Here is a 24,031-nt window from a genome sequence, read left to right as displayed (position 1 = left end):
TATTCCATTTTTTATAAATTTAAAAAATAATTCTAAGTTGCTAAAATAAGATTTGTTGAAAAATATTGTTATTACTATAGGCTATAAAATCCAAAATAATTTTAATTAGAAACTTAGGTGACTAAACTTAGTTAGTAACTATGTTGCTATTCAAATTTGAAGAAGATATCATCAAAATAGCATTGTATTATTTTGTACACTCATATGATATTAATATTATTATAATTAGAACACATTGCAAATGGCTCAGATCCAATTATTTATAAATTGATTCATTTTGAAATTTAGATTTTTAACTATAAATATAATTATTAATATCCTGCATACTGTAATTTTACCTCACAAATAACCATTTATAAGTGAATTTACAATTTAAAAAAAGTAATTAACTAAATAATTTTAAATCAACAAAATTTACAGTTTTTTTTTATTTTAAATTAGTATTTTAGAAATATACTATTATTCGTACTCATATTTTATATTCAAATTAATACAAATTTTTGATTTTTCAAAACTAATTTATTCTAAAATTTTATCAAGAAAAAAATTATTTACAAAATTTGAGTCATCTAACCGAAGTGATGAGTCTTAAATATAACCGATTTATAATGTATTTTGATACGTCCAGACCGTGCTACACAGTTTTGATTGAGTGACTAAATCTTATATATGTGAGTACCTTTTATAAACAGCGTTCACTGCATTTCTTAAATTAATTTTAAAAAAATAGAACAATGTTGTTTTTTACATAAAGAACATATTTCACATTTTAATTTAAAATAGAAATATAACTAATTTTAATCCTCAGAAATTTTCAAAATGACACTACATTAATTTAGTGTAGAATTCAAAAATAAACATTGACTATTGAGCCATATGAATATAAAATTTATTATAATAATATATTATCAATAAATAAGATGAATATGTATATTTATTTATAATTAGTATCAAAATTGATACTTGTAAAATTAAAAGACTAGAGAGACAATATCCTGAGTTCCAATCACTGTAATAAAATACTAACGATAAATGAAAGGAACATTTTTCTATCGTCATCATAATTACCATAAATATAGAGAAAGAAAAGACACGCATTTTTTTGGTTAGTTAAGGGTTATTATAAAAAAAGTTCAAAGTTAGAACAGCTCTCTGAACTTTTAGGTATTTTTTTATATCACAAATAAATAACAATCAATTATACATCACATCATTTTTAAAATCCTCGACTATCTTTTAAAATTGAAAATATAATTATTACTATAAATTAATTTATAAACTTAATTGTTTAACAACATAATAAAATATTAGTATACTATGCCATGTAACAATATTAAATTTAAATGGTAATTTTATTTAGTTGAGAAAACGTTTGTTTCAAATCAATACATGTTTTGAGTTTTTAGTTACATAAAATTATATTGAAATATATTAATTTATATTTATTGGTAATATGATTCTCGATATGTAGTTACATGCTATAGGTATATTATAACCGGAATAAAAAATTTCGTAGAACTCTATAAAATAGGTACCGCAATGGAATTCACAATGTTTAATAGAATATTGCAGAGTATCAAATGATCAAAATGTAAATAAGATTGATAAAATGTTTTCAATATTTTAAGAGTCGCGTACTCGCGTTTAACTTTTGACGATGAAGATTTTTACAGGTGCATTGCAATAATACTTAAATAATTTATTCAATATGGTTAATTTGCATGTGTGTCGTTCATTAATAAAAATATAATCATAATATGTATTATAATTATTAAAAAAACAGATTCATGCGGTGGGTTTACTAATTCCAACGATCATAATATTAGTAATACAGTTACTACGCCTACCACAGAGTCTCCATCGAGGGTTACCTACAGATAAAGTTAAATGACGTAAGGACATAATGTACATTATATAATTAGTCTAGTTACGACTGTGGTTTGATTGTTATTACATATTAATTACATACAAGTTATTCTATAGTGCAGTAATTTTATATTAAATAAACCGTGTGGCGGGGAGGGGGGGAGTGTTACAAACTAGCCATTACAGTCATCAATCTTCATATTAATAACATTAAACATTAAATAGAACCATATAAACGACAACGCATTTCGTAGAAATCTGAATTATATAGTACTTACATAATTTTTTACATAAAAACGGTCGGTTGTTGGAGTGGGTGGTTTCAAAAAACATAAAATACCCCCGTGATTACGACACTGCATATATACCAGTGTTGGGAAATTCTGTCCAGTATTAATAGCTAATGCGGCGTTTGATATTAACATGTGCTCTTGGCTCTTTGCTAAAACTAACATAATGCATTTTATAAATTAAAATTAAAATTAAAAATTAATATATCATTAAGGGGAGTGAACCCATATTCGCCCTGACAATTATCACTACAAATCACATTATTTTATTGTATTCGACTTGAAACAAAAAAAAAACCATTTTGTTTTATTTGAGTATTAGATGCGCTCTTTTAAAGTTTTATGGATATAATCAGTAATACTGATAAAATAAACTAATAATAATAATAATATGACTGATAAAATAAGTTTCATATACTTAGATGAAAATTAAAAATTCAACTCAAGTTTTAATGAGAAATTTATTTTAATATTCTACGTTTTCATAGTGATTTTGTATGAACTATGACATCAATAAATGGCCTCATAACTTATTCTATAAAAAAAATATATCCAATTATATTTCACATATTAAAGTTTATACATTTGCACGAGAATTTTTAAAAAAAAAAATATGGATGAAGGGTGCAGTAAATATTATTATTAGTAGTCCAATGATCATACGTAAATATGGATTTGATCTGTATTTAGTCATCTAAAAAAATGTACATATTCATTTAATGTAAAAATATATATGACTAAGATTGTTGAACCGAATTTAGTTTTATATTATCATTAGAATAGAATTTACCAAAAAAGTTGTTATTAAACATAGAATTTATAAATATATCTCTACATATTTGAAATATTTCGTCACAGTCTTATTTTTTAAATGACACCAGCAATGATAAATTCGTTACTACAGATTATTATTTTACGATTGATTATCGTGTCATTTGTTAGGATAACTAATTATATTAAATATGACGTCAATAAATTAATTTTTACATAATAAAATTTTTAAAATTATATGTTAGATAGATTAGGTTATTTACTTAATTTATCATACAATTCTAAACAAAAATACATAAAAAGATAAATAATAAAATCATCTTACAAAATACCAATAATATATGATTTTAAAAAAAATAGTTGTACCTAATACAGATAATATTACATTATACAATACTTATCAGATAAAATAGTAAAATTCCTTGAGTAAATAACTCGAATTCTTTGACCTACTTATTTAGTTAAATTAATCTTAAAAATCACATTGAATAAATAAATAACATATTATATTGTGTGACCAGTTTATTAAATAAGACAATTTAATTTAATAGAAATATGTTTGATAGGAATACCATAGTACTATAGTAAAAAATGCATTTATATAAATTGAAAATATAAATATAAATAAATAATTTATTTTATAATAATTGCTTTATTAATTACTAATTAGTCAATTTTTAATAATTATTGTACGTTACCTATTAGATTTTTTTATATTTCTTTAACAAATTACAAAAACCAAACATATTTTTATAGAATACGAAATGTACTAATAATTGTTAAACCCCCAGATTAATTTTGATAAAGCTGATTACCAAAATTCACAGTTCATTTTTATTAGAAAAAAAAATTAATTTTTATTTAAAAATGACAAAATAAAAATACAGACAAATATTGTAATAGATTCAATTATTTGGCTAGTTTTCATATTTTTTGGATCCACAAATCAGAAATAATGACTTAAATTAAGTACTTGTTTTGTATTATTTTTATTTCTAGACAATTGAAGTATAGACTATTGTCTGTGAAGATTAAACTGTTTACAGCAGTATTCGGTAACACCCGGCCCGCCCGCTATTATATACGGCCCGCTTTAAATTTTAGAATGACGAAATGTTTTTTATACATTTCATTATTTTAAAGTTTTAGACAGTAATTTTTTTTTTTATAGTAAATAATTTAAGAATATAAAATTTTTATTTTTGTCCGGTCTGCGAACTCTTTTTAATTCGGTAATGTGGCCTGAGTGTCCAAAAAGGTTGCCGACCACTACTTTACAGTATAAAACATATATGAATATCAGTGTACAGTATAGGTATATACCTACTAACATAATGTTGGTTGTGACTTTTTTCAAAGTGGGACATTTTTGGGTTGTTTGGGGACAGCGGTACACAGAGTTCGAAAGCGATACGTATATGGTCACGTAATTATAATAATACTTCTAAATTATGATTTAAAATGTTCAAATTAAGAATTATTAATATTGATATAATGAAATATTATAATTTGTAAGATATTATTCATGGTATATCCTGAATCTTGATGGTTATTTATAATGTATAAAATGCTAAGATATTTAAACCATAAACAAAATAATAACATTAGCAGTTTATATTACTCCATGGCATTCCATCAACTTTTAATCCGAAACGAAATATTAAATAAAACTTTAAAATAAAATATTAAAGAGTTTTAAACTCTTTAGTAATTAATATTATAGTTTAATAACTATTTACTAACTTCTTAATGTTACAACTTAACATTTTAAATTGCATATAATATGTAACTATAAAACTTTTATAAACTTTTTAGATGTACCTTACAGTAAAAAAAAACAATATTACGTTTCAACGAATTGTTGATAAAAAAATTAAAACCTCTTGACAAAAATGATTTAATGTTGTAAAATTGATAAAAAATAACAAGTTATTTTTGTAACCAGATATTATTTTTAATAACCATTATAGGTACCTAGCAGGTATATTAATAAAAAAAAAAATACTCTCACCGCGCATTATCTTCTAGTAGGTGTCTTTTAAGACATTATGGGGTACACTGTATTACTATATTATGTTTACTTGATATTTACTCACTGTATATTCGCATAGTATTATAACAATTGTCTACTTCTACTGGATGTAATATTATACATAATAATTTAATTCTCTATTGCAGTCGGGTTTTCAACAATTTCGGCGGAACGGAAAATAACATCCCATTGCCGTGGCCGTGACTGACTCGTGAGGTTATTGTGCTTCGTACACAGATTACGCTTGACAGATAGGTACGAATGGTACGAGACATAAATATTACGTCAAAACATATATTAGGTATGTAAGAAGAAAATAATATCTAAAAACGATAATATTGTAGTCATATTGGGACTACACGTGTATATTCATATATACTTCAGGAAATAGTGCACGAGACTCATATATTATATATATATAGGCTGGGATTTGGGATACGTTATCCGGATACACTACGAGAGTACGGTTGGTCAATTTTGTACACACGATGGTGAGTAATCGTCTCGATAACCCGGGAAAGCTTCAAGGCCCCATACGCCGTACACTAGCTGTATATAACCCAACCGACTGATATTTGAATTGTTTAGGAGGGAGACGCATAGGCCATATTACAATAATATAATGCGCGTATAATATAACGGCGTGATATTCACGTATATAAAACATAAATGGCGGTTCGTCGTTAAATTCGTTCATTTCGAATCAGCGAGCTGTCGGTGCGATTCGTATACGGTTTTTTTTCGTAATATTTACGATAAGAGTTTAAAGATTATTTTGTTTAATAAATACTTATTCTATACTTTGCTAGTAATTCTATGATAGTTCAGAGTAGAACAAGTGATATCGCAGCAAACGATGAAAAATATTATGAATATACCTAACACTATGTTTTTTTCTTTACTTATATTCGCGTCGTTGACGGATGCTTTCAGTTATTATTTAGCTGATTTGACCATACCAAACCCCCGCGAACAGTCAGAATACATTTACAAAAAGTGTTTGTCAATGAACAAAATTGTCTACGAAGACCGCTGTTGGGACTTATTGACTAAAGGACCGTGCGATGAGGGTTAGTGACAAGACACGTTTTTTTTTTTATAATACGCTAAGCCATGCCTGTTTCTTATATTTTTTAATAAATAAAGATAATTTAAAAAAGTATGGAAAAAAAGTTGGTTACCTAAATAAAAAAATTAAACGAGTAATAATATGGAGCAACATATGTAGATAATATAGGTCCGTGAAATTTCTTCGTGTATTATATTTTATACTTTGAAAAACAAACAATAAAAGACCAATAGTCAACATCAAGAATAATGACCATTCAATATTATTAAATGAAACATTTAAACAAAAAAATATATTAAGTAACTAACATTTTAAATTTATATAAATGTGCTTAATAATTTTAAATTAAAAAAATTGTTATTTCATTTAAATAAAAACGAAATTGAAATATACTTAGGTACCTACTATGACAACAAGATCGACCAATTATTATTGCCTTTCAATTTTACGTTCTCCTTATCTCTTCTTATCAAAAATATTGACACCTCTTAAACAAATTATTATTTTCTGCGTTTGATCATATTAAGATTAAAAATAAACAACATCGATATATTAATGAATATATATATATATGTAGTTGGAGGTTGGAATTATATCTAATCTATTAACTTTGATTAAAAATAACTTAAAAATAGTAGATAAATCGCTATTGAATTATTTATTAATTGTTACTAGATAAAAGCTATAAAAAGGATAGATAATATATTAATACTAATATATATTTAAACGTATGAATATATACTACACGTATATTGCAACTATATACAGTATTATTTTATAATACATAAATAAATAAATTGCATGAACAATTTTATTTTAAATAATTTGTTTATTTATAAAGTTGATAATTATTAACTATGGTAAATAACAAACATTTTCACCACTGAAATTTGGTGTCATACTTGATCTTTAATACTCTAAAATGTAACACAGTCTTAGGCTGAAATCCAACCTATTTAAAATATTAAAATCTATAGTACAATAAACATAATATTATTTTCTAATTAAAAAATTATAGTTGTGATTAATTTAAATTTATATAAAAACAATGATTATGTTTTGCAAAAAAAGATGAGCACATGATTTAACAATTAGACAATTAAAATGTTTGAGACCTTGAACATTTCCTGAGTTCCAGACAATTAAAAGACTTAAATAACATAATAATATGGAACATAAAGATATAAATCTTAGAAAATTATTATTACCAGCTATTATAATGGTTAAAAAATGTTAAATTAAATGCGTAAAATATTTAGTAATTAATTCTTAAAACTGTTTTTCAATACTTCTTCTATCGGTCCGTTAAGGGCCATCACCACTTCCAACATTCAGTTTTCCTTATAACTAAATAAAAAGTATTAATCATCTAATAAAATATTAAATTTTATTAAATTAAACCTTATAAATACAGGGTACGATTACTTACATAATACATAATACTTTATTACATAGTAAAATACATTTTACAAAAATTAGAAAGAATTATACTAGACACATATATTTATTAAATTTAGATAATAAATTATTTTAGTTATTTTAATAATAAATACACATAGTTTTGTTGTTTAGTATAATAATTTGAAAATTCTTTAGAAATGATTCAATCGATAATTTTAAATAGTCTTTATATTTTTCTTTAAATGATAAAATGAATCTTATACATTTAAAGTTATAATCATCTGTCCCAGAATAATATATTGTGTTACAAAGTCTAAAAACAATATACATATACTCATTGTTCATTACTATTATTATATGAAAATTACATAACTAGTAACTACTGTAATACTAAAGGTAATCCAAACACCTTAACCATTCAATATAGTATATACATCATACAGTAAACAATCTAAAATTGCACGTGCATGCCCTGCAACTGTAAATACGTAATTCTAGTAATCCAAATTTGAACATAGTTCAAGGGTATTGTTTTCGTCAGTATATAACTGTAAAGTATAAAGCGAGAATTTCGTGTAGTAAATAAGGATACGTGAAGATAAATAATCAAGAATCTAAGAGCTTGCGCATAAATAAATTATTTATATTTTGTACCTTGATTCTTGAACAATTTCCGTCAATTAATAATTATACAGCTACAAGAGAATCCAACGAGAATACACCTATTATTGACTCTTATTTTTTAATTATAATTTATGGTATTAAAACTACCGAGTAATTAATTATGTAAACCGTAGTCTGTATAATGTAATCAGAAAATATTAAATAACGTAACGTATTTCTGTTTTTAATTCAACAAAACACAATTTAGGTAGACCATATTATGCATAATAAATCTCCCATACAGAGAGGAGATTTATTTTAATTTAAATTAGTAGTTGGATTTTTCAAAATATCTACCCAATAAAATCTCATGAATGTATCTAAACAAACAAAACGTTCACTTTTTAAATATTATGATAAAGTGGTGGATAATTAAAGTCGATATATTTATATACTTTTTCATTGCAGTATATAACGTGATATTAAAGTTTTAATTACTGCGATTTAATATAAATCGTTAATACTTGTAAAGAAAAATAATAAATCAATTCAATAAATGTACATTATTTTAATATTTTTATCAAACTCAAACTCTTAAGTCTATATAGTATAATATGTATACTTGAAGCTGACAGAATTATAATTTATCAACATACCATTAGTAATTTATTCTTATATTACTGTATAGATTATATTATTGATTAAACTTTGTCGAAATAAAACTCTCCGACAAAATATACTTAAATATTAAGAATATTATAATCTACAAGGTTTTAATGTCGATCAAATCATTTTTTTTATTATTATTTTAATTTTAAAACCATTATTTTTAATAACCATGTTCAAAACTTTACAAAATAACCGTTATTACTATTATTTCACATTATTATTTATGCGTAGATATTTATGACGAATAATAGTTAACTATTTCAAATTTTTATTTGAAGAATGGTATTTACGAAAAATAAATCAGGTTATTATATGGTTATAACAAAGTAAGTAAACTTCAAAAGTTTACAATGATATTTTTTAGTTAAAATATTTTGATTGTTTTAAAATTTAATATTTAATAACAACTCGAAGTTTAAAAATTGTTTTTATTTAATTATTCCCGTAAAGTTGTTCTTATTCTAATAAATGTATTTAACTGTTTTAAATTATATTTGAAGTTTTTATAATTAAATAATTCATTGTGTTTTAATAGATCTAAATAATACACACAAAATATGTCAAAGAAAAATGTATTTCTTAGCGTCTTAAAATATTTAAGTATTTAAATTTAATTGCTTTACCTTTTACCTAGTTTATAGCTTATTTATAATATGGGTAGGACGGGTAGGTACAGTTAAGTCTTTGTCGGATATTTGTATACATATTTTTATCTTTAATACGTAAAAGTAGGTACAATATCAATGAACATTTGATATATGTGTCAATACGATCGTGTAACAATAAAGGCCTAAAAAACAATACTTGGACGTTTTATTTTTTGTACGTGAACTATTTTATTTAAACTATTTCGTTAAATCGCTATTCGCTTCCCAACCCAAAATCGTATTAATAACATTATTATTTTATCATATTTTATAACAGCGCGATTTAAGACTACTAACTATTGTATTTTCTTTTAATACCGCAGTTTAATATAAACCATGTTGAACGATTGTTACCCAATATACATTTCCAATTAGTCATAGATGAGCTTTGGGTGAAACTAAACAGCGCACTGAATAAAAATAATTAAATAATATATTATCATTTTAATTAAATACACGCAAAGCACTGTGCAATAAAGGTGGTGTATAAATTAAAAATCCGTTCGAAGCAATTACAAGGACAAATTTTAAGAATAAATAACATTATTTGATTCTCATAAGTATATATGCGCCTATATTATAAGCTTCAGAAATTAATCATTATCTATATATATATATTGTATACGTACATATTGTAATGATACGTAGGTAAATATTTTAAGCAACACTATTTACTCATAAACAAATTAATGTATAAAATATACGTTCGTAATATTATATATAGGAAGAGTCTTATAGTACGAAGGCGAATATTAAATGATATGGTTGATATGCGGAGGAGGTAATATAATATTAAAAATCATACGTAACTTATGGGCGGTAACGTTTCGTGTAAAAATAAAAAGAACACACGTTATGACACTTTCGTAGTAGGTTATAGTATAGACGTTTCAAACAATTTATTATAGGTACACGCCTAACCGCATATCATAAGACATAAGAGGACAACCAGTGGCGCGGTATAGATACGTGGACTTGAAGGAGAAGGGTTTGCGCTAATTTATTATTTATGTTTATAGCTAGTTAGGGGCGTTGATCGCGAAGACATTGAATGTCGATTGATTTACGTGTGTAAATATGTTGTGTGTATATTATAATATATATTTCTGGTGGTTTTGTAAACAATTTTTAATTTCTAGTTCTTATTTTTTTTTTTCATTTTCAAGAAGTACTATTGGTACTTTACTGTCTATACCTGTATCTAAGATCAGTTTTGGTTCGGAATGAAAATTATGAGGAATGGAGAATTCCAGTGATATAAACATAAAAAAATGTATGCGTTATTATAATAGTTTTTACCACGCGATCATAGTACACATCGTTTTTGCGTGGTTTGTCAAAGCACGTACTTTTATAATTTTCTGTTGCAGTTTACCGTTGATCTAGGTATAATTAAGGCACCTAAATTGTAGAACAGCGATTTTGAGCGAAATTTTTTAAATCGATTTACTTATAAAAACTATCAGCAGTATATTTTTGTTAAGTCTTAATAGTACTGTATTGATATATTCATAATGCGTTATTATACAATAGTGTGTGTATAGGACAGTGGTTGGTATTGGACAAAGTGGCAGACGAAGTGCAATTGCAGGAGCCGCGTCCCTTGACAGCCAAATGCAAGTTACGTCGGTGCAGTGAATCAGACGTGTACTGGCCGCGTGACGGGTTTTGCCACGACGAGGAAACGGCTCGACGTGAACGGCTGTGCGCCAGCGCTAACACCGTGTTGGCCATCGACGGGTACGGCGACGGTTTCTGCAAGTGCGTCGATGGCGGCAAAGTCCCCTACGTACGCGTCGTCAGTTCCGGAAATGATGACAACGACTCGCAGCCCTGCTATCCTGTGTACTCAAAGGGTCCTTGTCCCAGAGATCACGTGCTAACGCCCTATGGAGACATGTGAGTACAATTACTATTATGATATTATAGTAGGTATTGACGGCCAATTTGGATCTTTTATTTTATTTCCTGCTCTCGTTTCGCTTTTACTATTTCGGCATACTATCAGTGCCGGATTTAGCGGAGATGCAACAGGAAGCGTAATGCATCGGGACATCGAGGTTCCTAGATTGTTTTAAAGGTTTTAGGTCGAAATACTAGATTTTCTTACTTTGAAAAGTAATGTATCTGCATTTATATACACCTGAACGAACAAGTTTTCTATAACTTCTAAATTAAATTATTATTTTCACCGACTAACTTCTAACAAACTAAGTTAGAAATTTGGAAAATTTCAGAAACAACTTACATATATTCTGACTTAGTTATTTTTTATATTAAAGTAATTTAACTTAAACATAATTGAAAAAATGATTAACTTTCTCTGCTTTGATATTTATATTATAAGTATATGTATATAATACTTTTAGTAATTTAGTTGAACGAATGCAAGCAATCAAATTTTATTATAATATTTTAAAGAAATATTCTTATGGCCAAACTCAATAAATCTTCAAAAAAAAAAAATTCCAATTTCAAGAAGATAATAACATATTAGTATGTGTGAGATAATTATTTTGCACGAGTAAAATAATGCCTTGTTATTACGTGTATAAAATCGTTTACAAAAATTCTTGTATAATATACAGTATGCACGCCATCATATGTAAGTTAATAACTGTTGTCGCTATAAATGCCATATTAAAACCTTATAACTTTGCAAAAGTGAAGTTTGATATACCTAAAATATAATAAGATTACAAGGTTAGATAAAATCAATCTAGATACACTAACATTAACCAAAAACCTGCTGGGACAAATATATAGCTTCATCGATTTTAGATAAAAAAAAAAAAAATTCTAGTGGCAATTTTGGCTAAAAGGGTATACCTATTGAAACTTGTAATATATTATAATTAATCTAATACATATACAGTATACATATTATATTCGCATAGTGGTTGTCCTCAAATTGATTGGCCCAACAGCCATTTATTCGATTAATGACCTTTGGGAAATACACAAACGAATACACTCCTAAGCTTAACTCCCCTCATATATTTTATATACAAAATAATACTATACTGTGTAGCAGTAGCATAATATATACCTCTCTCTCTTTAAATTCAGCACATGATTTATTCAATATATATATAACTATATAAGCCATTTATTTCAAAAACAATTACTACATACGCTTGGTTTATTATATTTGAATTTTAACTATCTGCGTGCAAATTGTTTTATCATAAATTGTACTATTTTTTCCGAAATGAAGGAAGCACACACGTCATAAAACCATCAAGTTAAATTTTAAAATATAACAGTGGCATATTAAAATCGATAAGGTTCTTTTGGAACATGGACTAAGATACAGGACTGGACACGAATAGGTAGGGTATGTGGAGTAACTGTCCATGAAAAGATATTTAGTATATAATATATATATATTTTAGACTTACCTTTAGACTATAGACTGTCTATAAATATACAGTTATCCCCACTTTAATGTCTTTAGATAATTAGTTAGACCCCTTCATAAATACACCACTGACATATAAGCAGCTATATTTATTGATTGTAAGCACTTTTATATGCTAATAGACTGATTTCTTGTTGAATATTTTTTGTAAATTTAACAAAATATATTAAATTATTATAAAACATTTATTTCTACTGCACGCGGAAATTTTTACTCAGAAGTTATTTTTTTTTTATAAATAATAATATTTAAACTTTGTTAAACAAAGATATTTTGCAAGCAATTCATAAATGTGTTAAAACTAATTAAAATAAATATGTAGACAAATATACAATATACGTGGTATTGATTTGTCTAAAGTCTGAAAAGTACTTGATGAATATGCGTTTACTCTTAATTTTTATAACAGGTACAATTCTTACTTCGTAACTTAGAAAGTAAATCAATGTCCATATAAAACAATGGAATGTATAAGGTCTAAATATATTCCGATAGGTATAATGGTCCAAACATAGTTGTAGAATATAAGACAAAAATTTATTAGGGTGTAATTTATTTGTAAATTATTCTCATGTTCGTTATCTAATTTGTTATTAATTTAACAAGCTTTAAAACTAAAAGAGGATGTTAGCCAATATATATATACACGTGACGGCGGCACTAGGCATCCCACACGATAGATATTAGTCTCTTTCTCTTGATATACATGTTCACAAACTGGGTTTGTGCGCGCTGTTTACCATTCCTACCCTTCGTCGTCCATAACGTTCAAACTTTTGCTACGTGCGTACACGAGTAATGTCACAGTATTCAGCCATAATAATCCACGGAATTCACGTGTATAGTAGTTATTCCGATTACACTCTGCAGATGTCACAAACTTATTATAGTGCGTATCCGTATTTTCTTAGATAATACAATTTCCGTTAAAATGTGCCCTTAAAATATTTGTGTTCCCTAAGGTCGGTCGTTGTGAACGCCACGGCCTGTCTGCATACCGCCTGTTTTGAAACGTTTAAAATAATAGACACCATTAGAGAATAAATTGATAGCTACAATAATATCGCATTTAGTCGCGTTATTAAATACGAACAAATGTATTAACGGCAATAATTAAATATATACTTAGAGCTATAGTTTATTATAGCCAGATATATTTTTATTACAGTCCGAAGGGGCGGAATATCAAAACAATTCATTTCGATAATGCAGCTAAATTTATTTACTAAGCAGCCGCGGCCATTCGATCTTCTTCGGCAATACGATTTGTTGTTTTTTAATGAAATTTTATTTTATTTAGCTCGTATTAGAACTGGTCCTGGTGCAATTAATAATAAAAAATAATTATACAACTATATAATATAAACCTGTGTCGGCAAAGAAAATCCGGGCTGTTTTGCTGAGATCAATCTTCTCGATTAAAAAACAAATAACAATAAACCCATGTTTTTTTATGTGTGAGAGATATTATTATTATCTATCTATTTTTATCTCGACGGTTGTGGTTAGACGAAGCGCGTGTGTTGCTAAAATTCCCACGCGGTCACCCATCTGGGAACTAACAACTATATAATAAATATACCGTAAATTTGAAAATATTTCAATAAAATATAGTATATATATTAATAATAATAACTTTATTTAAAAAAAAAACATTAATATACATATATCTGAACTGCGTACCTACCGGTTTATGAATACGACGTTTATATTTATATAATATATTAAAAGTAAACGATTTCCAAAAAGTATTTCTCTATAGATTATTATACGACACGTTAAACATTTTATAGTAATTTATACATTACGGTATAGTTGTGCACGAGGAGATATCATATTATATTATAACTGCACATGTCGTAGTGTTGTATTTTGTAAACGCGTTACCGTTAATTACTTACTAAAAACAAAATATATATAATTAATTTTCGCGTTCATAATTTATGCGTTGTAGGTACGGCGTCTGCGCGGTGGACGATTGCGCGGAGGAACGCCGCCGGTGGGCCGCCGCCGATACGTCGTCGCAACGGTCGGGCGTGATGATGCGACAACAACGCGGGCAGCCGACCTCGGTGGCCCGCTGGACCGACGGACAGTGTTACGAGCTGGGCACGCGGGGCCCGTGCACCGGCCACGAGCAGTTGGCCGTGGTCCGCGCCACGACGCGGCCGGAATGCGTGAGGCTGTCGGTGGAGCTGACGGTGTTGCCCAAGACGACGGACCGTCCGGGATGCGAGACCGACCACTGGGGAAACTGCGAGACGGGCGTGGAAGTGTCGACGACGCCGGACGGGCTGAGGGACGCGTTGCTGAAGAACGCCAAAAGGTACGGCGACCAGACGACACGCCGAGCCAACAACGTGCACGGGGTCCGCCGCAGCCGTCTGTAGTCGCGCCGCCGCCGGTGCGGGTGACCGCGTCACGCGCGTGTATAGGCGCACTACTCGTCTGCACACTATTGCAGTATAATATATGAACGACGATTTTGGCGTGTTTAAGATTTTCAGGAGTGGACGGAGAGGGAGTCGAAAATCGACCGTCGCGGTGCGGGTCGTTGGACAAAACATTCGTTTTATACTGTATATAATAGTGGTACGACAAAAACGAATTTAATTTTTAATTTTCAACTCGACTTATACGCACGTACAAGTAATAATTACATTATTTTGTTATTTTTTTTCCATATACTTTTATTAATACGGCACACGGTTAAATATTAATTATAAAATCGACTCCGCGTAGTCTTCTGTTTATAGACGATATATAATCATTTAATAATAATATGGTTTGCTATCCCTTCCCGATAGACGTATACAAGTACAAGTATCATGTCGGTGTTCTGCGCACGTAATAGTCTCACACTATTGTACCGAATAGGTATAATACAATCACCTGCGCCCTATAATAAGTGTCCATACTACGAACGGCCGTGATTGGTGACGTTGCTAGCTGTTAGTAAATGATTGGAACTCGGAAGTACAAATTATATAGATTATAACGAACCTCTAAAAAATAATAAACTATAATATTTTATAGTTATAGTATACTATTTTATAGTTTATGACTTTTTTCGCTAATATTTTAATTTAAAATATTTCGTGTTCACTTTTTTCTTCGCCTTAATTACCGCCTAAACTAATAGATTTTTGGTTAAAGCTCAATTTTTTTAATTCGCAATAAGTATGTACAAATTATTATAGACTATAACTAGTTAACACCAAACGCGATACCGTCATGTAAACAGTTTACAAAAATAGTAATATTACTAATACAAATATAATAAAAGTAAACGAACATTGTCGTTTACCTCACATATAAAGTATTAATTATATACATTATATAAATCGAACAGAACGGTATCTTTTTATTATTACAAGCTTATAGAATTAATAACATGACATGTCATACATCATAATATACGTCACACAGTTAACACTCTTACAGATAAAAATTCAAAATAATTCGCATATTTCTATTATCAGATAATATTGTTACATATTATGTTTTTTTTTTGTACAATTCATGAAATATAAACCATACTCGTCTCTTTTTTGACGATTTATTAGCCGTGATTTTTGTCATGGATATATGTAAATGTTAAATAAAACGCATTTTAATGTCAACGTTTGTATGAAAATTCATAACTATGTTAATATATTTTCAACAAATGTTTCTTTTTTTTAAAAAAAAATGTACCTAATACATAATATATGCAATATACGTTATTTCATGTACTATATAGCTATCTACTCGTAAATCTAATTAAATAAAATTAAAATTAAATATTGCTTTTTTTTAATATTATTACAATTCTTTATTTTATTATTTTTATAAATGTATCTATTATAAATTCCTATATATGGATATATTTTAAGTTATAACATAAAAAGAAAAATACTTTCAAGCATTGGAAACATTTTTACTTAAATATGGAAAAGAAAAATAATCTTGATTATTACTCTTTAGTATATTATACAGAATATTAAATATTTACTATACTATATTATATCGAACCAGATGATAAAAACAATTATTACAATCGAAATTAAAAAAAAAAAATACAACAATACTACATAACATAAGTACCTATCTATACTCTATAGGCTATAATATAGAATTTGTTTAATATATTATTACTGCGTAGGGCCAAAAGCACAACAAATAATAACCTTTTGAGCACTAGTCGATCACTGACGTTTTCCGTAAATTATTTCTTATAGAAATTATCGATTCACTAAATAATAATACATTATTATCGTTTTCGTTGACACAGCTGCAAGTATTACTTATAAAATATATTAATATGTAAGCAATCTTTATGAAGTAAGTAAAATTTGTGTTATTTTTACATTTTATTATTTTTATATTTTATATAATGTATATTAGATAAAAGAAACTAGGTATATATTAAACTATATTATGATTATTTATATTAATTGAAAGTGTACAAAGTTGTTTTAAAGCTTATTAATGATGTACGTTTTAAGTAATTCACGAGGTAAATTATTTAAACTATCTACTTTGGTATTCTTTGTCGTAGTGTGTTAAACATATTGAGTCTATTTCAATAGTTTATAGAAACTAAACAGTCATAATATAATATATATATTTTTTTATTCAATATTGATTAGTTATCTACTTTTTTGGAAATCAAATTAAATGAAAAAAAATAGTAGTAAAAACCCAAACCATTGCCAACAGTTCAGATTATTATAGGATTTATATTGATTTTACAGAGAATATTGTTTGACTTTTTGCCAGAATTTTTTGTCCTTTCTACACAAAATTGATGATGTATTTTAGAGTCTAGTCCGTAGTCGTCTTTATATTACATTAAACAATTCAAGGGTTTTGAGATGAATTGAAAAGAGCTTCTACAAATTACGCCAATAAATTATAAATCAACAACTTTATTATATACACAGCAGGTACCTTAAATCTCGCCAAATTAATAATTGAATAATGATTAACAAAACTATTTTATAGTTAATTTATTTACAATTTAAACGGTATTTTTTAAATTAAATTATATGTTTTGAAAATAGATCATAATGTATTCACTTTAGTACTTGGTATGCCTTATAGGTACGTACAGTATACACAAATACATTACGATGAACATTATAATAAATCAATTATTGTTAATTAAAAAATGTATTAATTACAATCAATTGATATTTTTAAGTAGGGTATCTACAAAATATTATAATGAAAATATAATATAGTGCATTTATTTATTGTACAAAAAATGTATTTACTAATTGAAAGAATATTTTATTATTCATTATTATTTTATTATCATAAGAAATAATCAAATACATCGTATAATTTAAAATTATTTATTAATTTGTTTTATTTTATTTTATTATTGGACATGCTTGTGTAATTAAAGATATCCGTAGGTAATTGTAAATTATTTATTATATTAACTATTTTTAAACGCTAAAAATAATACAAAATACAAAAGTCACAAAATTATTTAACACTTATCTATATTAATTAAAACATTTTTCCATGTAGGTATAACAATAATATATATACTTATCTACTTTTAAGTAGTTTACTTACTTAGATACTATTAAACTTTAAAATTGTGAACAATTTTTCAATAAATGTTTATATAGAAATTAATTATCAATAAAATAATATGTTTTAATATATTGTACATTATTGTGTAGTTTTTATTTACCTACTATAAATTAACAGGATGATCGTCAGCATATAGTACTATTATACCTGCTCTTATAATATAATATAAATAATAATACCGCTTATAAATAAATAAAAAAACAGTATGAAAACATTTTAGAAATTTGGTCTTAAAAAATATCTAATTTTAAGCTATTTTGCTGTTGTTTTGGTATAGTACTGTAAAGTAACTATCAACTTTCTGACTACCCCTCAGAAAAAATCTGTAACCACCGGGTAGATGACCTCACCGGCCTGCCATTCGTGTAATCGAGTGGTTTTAGGTGTAGTACCGCAAAACGATAAGTCAAAATCGTTCACCGTTGTCTTTATAGTAATAGAGTTATAAATGTATAAATACTAAAATACGCGTACTATATTTTACAGATGTCTAAACTCCAAAAGCCAAACAAAAACAATAATAATGATCATATAATATTTATACATTTACACATAATATTATAATAGTAGGCTATTGTTGATTACGTAGTATTTTTAATACGTATTATGTTATAACAACAATAGTAAAATAGTATACAATATTATATACGATCGACAGCCGATTCCGTTATGATAACATCAATACTAATATATATATATATATATATATAAAAATGCAATGTATAAATAAAAACGTCTGATGTCCCCCGCGCCGCCCCGAGCAACGATGCAGACAGACGTGGCAGACATAGCGACGACGACTGCGTCCGCCAAGGTCAACCGCTTCTCGTATCTGCGCTCGTCCGATGGTCAGCCGCCGTCCAAGGGATTCGCATTCGCTCGACGTCGACATGTCGTCTTCATTTGGTCGCAAGGTTTCCGACTGAGCACAGCCCAACACATACGACTTGTGCACTGTCCTTTGCATTTAAATTTCAATAAAAATCGTAACGCTTTGTGATGGCTGACTTGCTGGTGGACATGGACTACGCTATAATGACCATCAACTCGCAGATAGTGTACAAGCCGACCAGCCAGCGCGATGACCCGGAGCCCGACAATGACCGCGAGGTGTACGTGGGTAACTTGCCGCAACACTACACCATTGAGAAGTTCGTCAACTTTGCTAAGTAAGTATACACCGGACAGAAAGATATTATTATACTGTTATATAGTACAGAGAGACGCTGTACTTTGTCCCTGCGCCCTGCGGTGATGAGTTTAAGATTATTTATCGTTCAACTCGTAAAACTTTGTGAGTTACGATTCAGAGACCTCTCTCTCCACTGTAGATGACCGAATAAAGCGTTTTGGATTTTATTCTACGGCGATTGGTCCGTATTTCATAATGTGTAACGATTAGGACCCGGATTTATATGCATTTGTATGTTATTTTCAAACAGTCCAAAAAGTAGCTAGTTGGAATTATCGTCAATAGATCAGAAATACAAAGTTTTATTTTGCATATTTTTGCATATATTCGACATCACCATTGAAAATTTAATTTAATTTATCAAGATATAAAATAATTTTATGTAAAGATATTAAAAATAATTTGATTACGGATTTTGTTGGCATATTTTTATGTTTTTAGAACATATAAACCCGGGCTCTAGTAATGATATTTTTTTTTTTTGTTACAAAAACAATCTGCTGAAATAAATGCATTTTGTTAAACATATACGGGTATAATAATAGTCCTTCACTTGTCTTGTCCCGTATGATTTAATTCCAAGGAGACAGCACCGTTGACTGTTAAGCATAATGACCTCATTCATCAGCTGATATGCCTACCATAATTTTATACAATACTGTTAAATATCATTTTCCGTTCATCATATTATTGAACAATAATAATTGTACATTGAAGTTGTTGATGAATTCTCGATTTTTTCGCACTTTGCAAATTTTAATGATGCGGAATCGTGCCGCAATATTGTTTTGATAGACTATTATTATTATTTTTATTGCTATTTTAATCACAGAATAAACTAATTTAATGTATGCTATGTTATTACCTATTAGGTAATATCTTTTAACTAGTACGATACAATTTTTTTTTTCACCCGAAAATCGTGATACTTCAGATACTTGTTTTAAATTGAGTATCTTATTGTCTTATTGTCCTTATTGACTATTAACGATAACATTATATCTTATCTTTTAACGAGATATAAAAATGAATGCACATTAATTTATAATATCGAAATTCAATACTATATCCGTCAATTTCCATATAAAAATAATGTTACTATTTACACCTACTATAGTTGCAGACATTCCCAAATTTGTTAGTTTAGATTGTTTAGAACTTAAAAGCATAATATTACAGTATATATTATTATTTGTTTATACCTAGGTACTATGTGTGTTAAATAATGTTTATCTAATAAGTAGGTCTAATAGATCTATATCACGGATAGTAAATCCATTGCACCCGAAAAATTAAAATATTTTTATTATATACATGTATAATATTTTTCATGGTATATTCGAAATAAAAAAGGTAATTTTTGGCATGTAGCGATGTATAGCGTTCAAATAATTTGCCATTCCTGATCTATATTAATACATAATATATATATATATGATATAAATTATGCTTATAATAGTGTATAATCACTAATCAGGCTTAGATTTACCAATTCGTAGGTCAAGTAGGTACAATTTAAAATGTTGGACCCTAGATCCTTAAATAAAATTGTATTGGTTAACACACAATTATTTAACATACGAGAATAGGTATTAAACATTTTTAAGTAGGTACTTACGTTTTATAACGTAATATTTAAATTGCAATTACACAAAATGAAAGTATTTTATATTATTTTTAAACAACCTGTCAACCTATATTTTTAATTTTATAATAATTGTATAAAATAAAACTTTTTAAGTCTAACTTTATTGAAGTATTCACAAACATTTTCTTGCTTTCTGTTCAGAAATCTTTTCAATAATATCGTCGAAATTCAGGATTTTTGTGTAAAAAAAAGTTGCAAATACGATTAATTTTGTTTGTTTGTTGTCGGCGGGTCGTTCTTTTAAGTGGACCCCAGTGCAAATGTTCCTACCTATATCGGCTATATCATATTATGATTTATGTTGTTGCATAAATATGGCTCTGTGTATAATGTATAGGTGTATTTTATTACAACTAATATTAATATACGCTTTGTTTCATAATAATAACCGAATGATAAATTGAATTTAAAAAAAAATTAAAAAGTAGTTGACATTCTTAAACTAATTAAGTATGTGTATGCAATCCAATATTTGTATCAAAAACAAAATCAACTTTATTTTGTAATGGATTCTGTTACCTAGACAGTAATAGGTTTCTATCTACATGTTTTACTAAAAATATTGAAGTCAAATTATCAATTTAGTTCATTAATTAGTAATTTACTGACTACAGTTCTCTAATATTAATATTATATTAAATGAAAACTTCAACTTGTATTAAGTGCATTTTAATTTTAATTGAAAATTTTGTAAGTAAATTCACTTTAATTAGATGTGTAAAAAATCTACAAAAAAGTTCAATGTTCTTATGTTCATTGACATGATATTAATTTGAAACATATTTAAACTTCAAAATATTTATCAGCTTTTTATATTTCAGAAAATGTGGTTCAATTTACAGCGTACGACTACTGAAAGGCAGTGGAGGTTTGAATAAAGGTTTTGGTTATATAATGTATAGAAGTTTAGCTGCAGTTGACATTGCCATAGAAACGTATAATGGAACATTCCTGACAGAAAGTGATACTAATAAGCCACTGATTGTACAAAAGAGCTTACGTAATACAATTATGATGATCTATGGACTATCACAGAGAAATAACAATAAATACTATATCAGAACTGTAGGAGTTTAATATTATTAACTACATATACTTACTCAGCTATTCATTTATTAATACCCACTTATTTTTGTTTTAGGAAATTAACTATTTTGTTATCAATCATCCATCACTGTTACTGAAATTTGAATGTGAAGATGATACAAAGTTATTCATATCTTTTAAATCATTAAAGTAAAAAATGGCAACTTATTTTTAGAGAGTTTAAAAATGTAATAAACAAGTTTTTTTATTTTTATTCAATTTAGAGCAGCACAAATTTTTAAGAAAAAACTAAAAGATGCATTTAATATGTATGGAGCTAAAATGTATTATTTTAATGATACAGAAAATTGGGTAAGTTATAAATTAAAAACAAATAAATATTCAAAGGTACCTATATTTTAGTTTAATAGATACTAGAGTTAACATAAATAGAAAGTTGATTAAATAAATGTTTTTAATTTATTACTTTAATTACAAATATAAATTGATCAAAATAAAAAAAAAGTAATAACAATATTATAGAAATAAAATTGAAATATTAGTTACCTATATAATTTTTTTTTAAAGGATATTACTTGCTAATTTATTATTTTTACATTTTCATAGTTTAAAAAAAATGATAATAATGTTCTTCCTTTTAAAAAGAGAGTCATAGCTTAGTTTATTATTTATACTAACTATATTTGTATTTTGATATCAAAAAATATTATTAGTATTGTAATCACTAACTAAAGTAGTATAACAGCTAACCTATTATGGATTACTTTTATTCGTTTTTAAAATAGTTATACTTCCATTTGAACAATATATAGTTTAAATACCTATGCTTATATTTAAATAATATTTATATACAATATTTGTACACAGTAAATTAATTTACAATAATGATTTACAGGTTCAAAAATGTATGTAAATTTTGAATATAATCTAAAAACTAAGGATTTTTTGGAATATTGAATTAATTGTTTTTAAATATTAACTTTATTTATACTACTGAAAAATCTCAATGTGGCATAAAAAAATCTTTGAGTTATAGTTTATAGTGCTATTAGGCATTAGCAATTATTCTATATTGCATTAAGTACTGTTAACTTTTAATTTTTGATAATTTTTTTAAATATTTGAAAGAATAAAATTTAATATTTTAATTAAGATATCAATAAAAATTTCAAAATTACATTATTTAGTAGTTTATTATGTCAGTAATATTATCATAATTAATTTGAACAAAATAATCTATAAAGTATACACTATTATCGGAAAACTTGGGGCTTTCTTAAGTTTTGGTTGTAAAAAATGTATAAATAAGTTAAGTATTTGAAAAACTAAAACAAATGTATAGGTATAAATTTAACTAATAGGTACCTAGGTTTAGTAGTTTACAATGTTTACATGATTAAAACTCTATTTGTAGAAACTAGTAGGTTGTATTTTTTTAAATTCTATTGTATGTGAATTTGTTTAGGTAGGTAATAATAATGCTAAATATACTAAAAACAAAACTATAAAAAAATATTAACTAACCAACAATTCTAACAAAATTTAATTAAAATATTATAAAAATGTTTAATGCTAGCAACAATATCCAAAACGAGGAAGTCTATAACTTAAAACCTTATAAGAAATGAAAATCAAATTAACCAACCTTGAATTTATTAATTTATATTAATTTGAAAAAATATTTAAAATTAAACCTGTTAAGGTTTAATCTACCCAATGGTTCAATTTGTGATCTATACTTACATCAATTTATAATTCAATATGTAATATATAAGTGCATCAATTT

The 24,031-nt window shown here is 26.8% G+C and overlaps 2 protein-coding genes across 2 annotated transcripts; both read left to right on the top strand.

The window, feature by feature from the left end:
- Positions 1-5,629: 5,629 nt before the first annotated feature.
- LOC132930579 (uncharacterized) lies at positions 5,630-16,836 on the top strand. Its single transcript, XM_060996519.1, has 3 exons — positions 5,630-6,029; positions 10,893-11,247; positions 14,724-16,836. The coding sequence occupies exons 1-3, from the start codon at positions 5,816-5,818 to the stop codon at positions 15,157-15,159; spliced, it is 1,005 nt and encodes a 334-aa protein (XP_060852502.1). The 5' UTR covers positions 5,630-5,815; the 3' UTR covers positions 15,160-16,836.
- Positions 16,837-18,488: 1,652 nt separating this feature from the next.
- LOC132928885 (probable RNA-binding protein 46) lies at positions 18,489-22,905 on the top strand. The gene is made up of 5 exons (XM_060993824.1): positions 18,489-19,527; positions 22,020-22,263; positions 22,340-22,434; positions 22,509-22,596; positions 22,852-22,905. The coding sequence occupies exons 1-5, from the start codon at positions 19,358-19,360 to the stop codon at positions 22,903-22,905; spliced, it is 651 nt and encodes a 216-aa protein (XP_060849807.1). The 5' UTR covers positions 18,489-19,357.
- The last annotated feature ends 1,126 nt before the right edge of the window (positions 22,906-24,031 follow it).

Source organism: Rhopalosiphum padi, chromosome 4, assembly GCF_020882245.1.
Source record: "Rhopalosiphum padi isolate XX-2018 chromosome 4, ASM2088224v1, whole genome shotgun sequence".
NCBI lineage: Eukaryota > Metazoa > Arthropoda > Insecta > Hemiptera > Aphididae > Rhopalosiphum > Rhopalosiphum padi.
The sequence above is the reverse complement of the archived record's forward strand: the minus strand, read 5'-3'. Positions and strand labels throughout refer to the sequence as shown.

Bases quoted from the DNA above. Each gene is read 5' to 3' on its own strand.
- LOC132930579 (XM_060996519.1), top strand. From the start codon at position 5,816: ATGAAAAATATTATGAATATACCTAACACTATGTTTTTTTCTTTACTT. The intron at 6,030-10,892 runs GTTAGTGACAAG...GTGTGTGTATAG, and splicing joins TAAAGGACCGTGCGATGAGG to GACAGTGGTTGGTATTGGAC. The intron at 11,248-14,723 runs GTGAGTACAATT...TATGCGTTGTAG, and splicing joins CTAACGCCCTATGGAGACAT to GTACGGCGTCTGCGCGGTGG.
- LOC132928885 (XM_060993824.1), top strand. From the start codon at position 19,358: ATGGCTGACTTGCTGGTGGACATGGACTACGCTATAATGACCATCAAC. The intron at 19,528-22,019 runs GTAAGTATACAC...TTTATATTTCAG, and splicing joins AAGTTCGTCAACTTTGCTAA to AAAATGTGGTTCAATTTACA. The intron at 22,597-22,851 runs GTAAGTTATAAA...ACATTTTCATAG, and splicing joins TTAATGATACAGAAAATTGG to TTTAAAAAAAATGATAATAA.